This window comes from Syzygium oleosum, unplaced genomic scaffold (assembly GCF_021117445.2).
Source record: "Syzygium oleosum isolate NSW1041296 unplaced genomic scaffold, Sole_v2.1 Sole_v2.02, whole genome shotgun sequence".
NCBI lineage: Eukaryota > Viridiplantae > Streptophyta > Magnoliopsida > Myrtales > Myrtaceae > Syzygium > Syzygium oleosum.
Window position 1 is genome coordinate 13,714,971 of NW_026607486.1, and position 4,022 is coordinate 13,718,992.

Below are 4,022 nucleotides of genomic sequence, written 5' to 3' on the forward strand. Positions count from 1 at the left end.
CTGTAACATCATGCACATCATGCATGTGAATTGCGCTAGAAAACGAGAGGATATTTTGTGTAGCAATTACACGACATTGTGATAACACATGGGGAATCGAATCGATCAAAGATTGAGATTCTTCGAAATTCCAACGTATAATTTATTAGAATCAATCATTTTGTAGGGGAATTGTGATCAACTCACAGATGCCGTCTTTTGAAGTGATTGCTAAATGAGGTTAAGTTCGTCCATGATTGCGAATATGATTAAACTGTGTTATGCTCTTCTTGAGGTCACTTGGATTTTGGATTTCTTGTGCAACAAAAAGCACAGCTTTTATCTTTGATTATTAATCATTTTTCTAATTCTTTCTTCCCTTTTCTTAACTTTTGTGTCAGTGGGAAGACCAAGCAAAGGAGTCATGCATGAGCGAATACTTTATTTGCTCTTCAAGTTTATCTCAACAGAGAAAAAAAAAAAAACAAAACAAGTACATGACTATTGGGCTTGAAACTGTACAGTGCACATTTTTTGTCCTTATTGGGCTAAAGAGTAGGCACTTGTAGGGGCTTTGACCAATGATGGGGTTGCATCTAAATCACGGCTTACCAGACAAGGCCACGTGTGTAGGACCTTCATAGCCTCTCTACTTCTTCACCCCCCTAGCATTAGCATATTGTGGCATCTGCGTGGCTTCAGATGGATATTTCTTTTTCTTCTCTCCTCCATTTCTGAAATTATGAAAAACCTTCCAAAAAATCCCATCAAGAAATCTGTTATATTAAATCATTTCCTCTCTCAAAACCCTCAATCAGCAGCTACTCAGAAACATGGTCCAATTCACACACAGAGACAGAGAGAGAGAAAGAGAGAGAGGGAAAGAGGCAGAGAAGTGACTGTTAAATATGAGAGAATTCATAAGTTAGCTTATACAAGCTGTGCTTCAGCTGGTGTGGTCGCCTTTTGAGTTCAGTTTTGCGAAAACGAAAGTGTGGCTCTTCAGGACCCTCACTATAAACACCCCAGGAATGACAGAATCGTAGGAGTTTGCCAAACTGTTATTCCAAAGGTGCTCGCCACTAGAGTACTGCCTGAAAAGCAACTTTGCCGGGAGGATGTTGCTTAACTTTGACCCGAACGACAGCGAAGCTGGCCTGAAGCTTCTGGAGGATCTCACCACGGATGCAAATCAGATTCAGGGACAGGTGTTGAACGAGATCCTAATGCAGAATGCTCGGACGGAGTACCTCAGTGGCTTCCTGGAAGGCCTCGTCGATAAGGAACTGTTCAAAAAGAAAGTTCCCGTGGTGAATTATGAGGACATCAAGCCATATATCGAGAGGATAGCCAATGGGGAACAATCCGAGATTATTTCATTCCAACCGATCACTGAGCTATTGACAAGGTATACCAAGTTTTCTCCTGTTATCTGTTCTTGGCTTTTACTGAAGCATATTTTCTTGAACTAAGTATTGCGCATGTTTGTCTTTCTCACAGCTCGGGAACCTCAGGCGGGCAGCCTAAAATGATGCCTTCAACCGCAGAAGACCTGGATCGAAAGACATTCTTTTACAACCTCCTTGTGCCCGTGATGAACAAGTACCATAATTCTATCGTCATATGTTCTTTTCTGACTCAAATTCTTGAAAGGAATTGAATGTAACAGTGAAATCCTAATTCAAAACGGTGTGCTATATTCCCGCTAATTTTTCAGGTATGTCGATGGGTTGGACCAAGGCAAGGGGATGTACCTTCTTTTTATCAAGCCGGAGATCAGTACTCCCTCTAATTTAAGGGCCAGACCTGTCTTGACAAGTTACTACAAGAGCGACAACTTCAGGAATAGGCCTTATAACAGGTACAATGTATACACTAGCCCTGACGAGACTATTTTGTGTTCCGACAGCAAACAAAGCATGTACTGCCAATTGCTTTGTGGATTGGTACAACGGGACGAGGTTCTCCGAGTGGGAGCAGTATTCGCTTCCGCTTTCTTGAGGGCCATCAAGTTCTTGGAAGACTTTTGGAGAGAATTATGTTCAAACATTAGAACAGGTCAAATCAGCGATTGGATCACAGACCCGGGTTGCAGGAGCTCTGTCTCCTCGATCCTCAGAATGCCCAATCCGGATTTAGCCAATTCACTCGAGAAAGAGTGCGGAGGAGAATCTTGGGAAGGCATAATTAAGAAGATTTGGCCGAGAACAAAGTACATTGAGGTCATAGTTACAGGGTCTATGGCCCAATACATCCCAACTCTGGAGTTTTACAGTGGTGGGCTCCCTCTGATCTCCACAATGTATGCCTCTTCGGAGTGCTACTTCGGGATCAACTTCAATCCACTGAGCAAGCCTTCGGATGTCTCGTACACCCTCCTACCGAACATGGCCTACTTCGAGTTCTTGCCCGTGGAGAAAAGCCCCGGCGAAACAACTCAAGAGGTTCAATGCAACGGCAATTCTGGTTCACATTCCGTAAAAGAGACCGTTGATCTCGTGGATGTGAAGCTTGGTCAATATTACGAGATCATTGTCACAACCTTTACAGGTGTGTTCTTTTCTCTCTTCAGATCTGTTTCTTCTTTTGAAAGTATTAATGACTTAAAGTCCCTATTCAGTTAGCCAGCTTTCTATTTCTGATTTTTCGTTAATTTGTTAGGTATACATTTGTAGTGCAAATTTAATTAACCACCACAACTGTCACCATTGAAAGCCTCGCTGATCTAATGCAGGACACAGCATAAAGCATGAATTAATGTGCAACAACACTTTCTGGCTTCTAAACCCAACCTTCCATGTGCTAAATGCAATGCACAAGTCTATAAAGATCCCAGTTGGATGATATTTTTTTGCTACTCTAAGAGTGCAAATTTTGAACCAGCATGCACATGCACATGTTTTGGGAACTTCAAACTTTGAACAGGATATATAGCATTGAAAACACCAGCTTAATGGGTTGTTACATTGGAAATCCCATATTCATGTCCTAAGGTCACATGCAACACATAAAATCTTCCGATAAATTTGATCTAAAATCTCCCCGTTCTTTGAGAATTAGTCAATGATTATTGTAACTAAAGAATCGGTTAAATTCAACATTTCTCTCAAAATGCCTGTAAAAATCTCTTCCACAGGCCTGTACAGATATAGGGTCGGCGACATACTAATGGTGACCGGATTCTACAACAATGCTCCCCAGTTCCGTTTTGTGCAACGGCAGAATGTCGTCCTGAGCATTGACACTGACAAGACCAGCGAGGAGGACCTGCTCAAGGCGGTCATGGAGGCGAAGAAGCTGCTGGAGCCACTGGGGTTCCTGCTGACCGAGTACACTAGCTACCCCGACGCGTCGTCGCTGCCGGGCCACTACGTGCTCTTTTGGGAGCTCAAGGCCAAGGGCAACAACATTATCAACAGCGAGCTTATGGGGCTCGATGGTGAGATCATGGAGGAGTGTTGCTCGAGGGTCGAGGAGTCGCTGGACTACGTGTACCGGCGGTGCCGGGCCAAGGACAAGTCCATTGGGGCATTAGAGATTAGGGTGGTGAGGCATGGGACATTTGATGCACTGATGGACTATTGTGTGTCACAGGGGTCCTCAGTGAACCAGTACAAGACACCCAGGTGCATGAAATCAGAGGATGCCCTAAAGATCTTGGACTCGAGGGTGGCGGGGAGGTTCTTCAGCAAGAAGGTCCCTTTCTGGGAGCCTTACAAGATGGAGGTTAATGTCGCCAAGTGAGAAGTTCCTTTCAGGTTCTTCGTGCTGGTTTGATAGGTTTCACAGGTTCTCCTGCTCATCTCTGACGAGGACAATTGAGAAACAGTTACGCGGTAGTGAAAGTTTTATCATTTTTTCCCCTTCTCTACTCGCCTTTTCTAATTCGATATTGGTCTGTTGTTGGGGGTGGCTTGTTGCCAAGAGTACCCCTTTGTCATGTTGATGTGATGATTTTGTACAAGCACTCGCTCTGTGCACTATTGCTGGATCTGGGACAGACTTCATATGACTATATGTTAACATGTGTTTTTCTCTGCTTA

General features: G+C 43.7%; 1 protein-coding gene across 1 annotated transcript; it reads left to right on the top strand.

The window, feature by feature from the left end:
• Positions 1-727: 727 nt before the first annotated feature.
• LOC115681789 (indole-3-acetic acid-amido synthetase GH3.17-like) lies at positions 728-4,022 on the top strand. Its single transcript, XM_030605864.2, has 4 exons — positions 728-1,387; positions 1,480-1,581; positions 1,697-2,529; positions 3,116-4,022. Exons 1-4 carry the CDS (start codon positions 1,098-1,100, stop codon positions 3,721-3,723), a joined length of 1,833 nt encoding a protein of 610 aa, XP_030461724.1. The 5' UTR covers positions 728-1,097; the 3' UTR covers positions 3,724-4,022.

Coding starts and splice junctions, on each gene's coding strand:
- LOC115681789 (XM_030605864.2), top strand. CDS start 1,098: ATGTTGCTTAACTTTGACCCGAACGACAGCGAAGCTGGCCTGAAGCTT. Junction 1,388..1,479: donor ATCACTGAGCTATTGACAAG/GTATACCAAGTT, acceptor TCTTTCTCACAG/CTCGGGAACCTCAGGCGGGC. Junction 1,582..1,696: donor CTTGTGCCCGTGATGAACAA/GTACCATAATTC, acceptor CTAATTTTTCAG/GTATGTCGATGGGTTGGACC.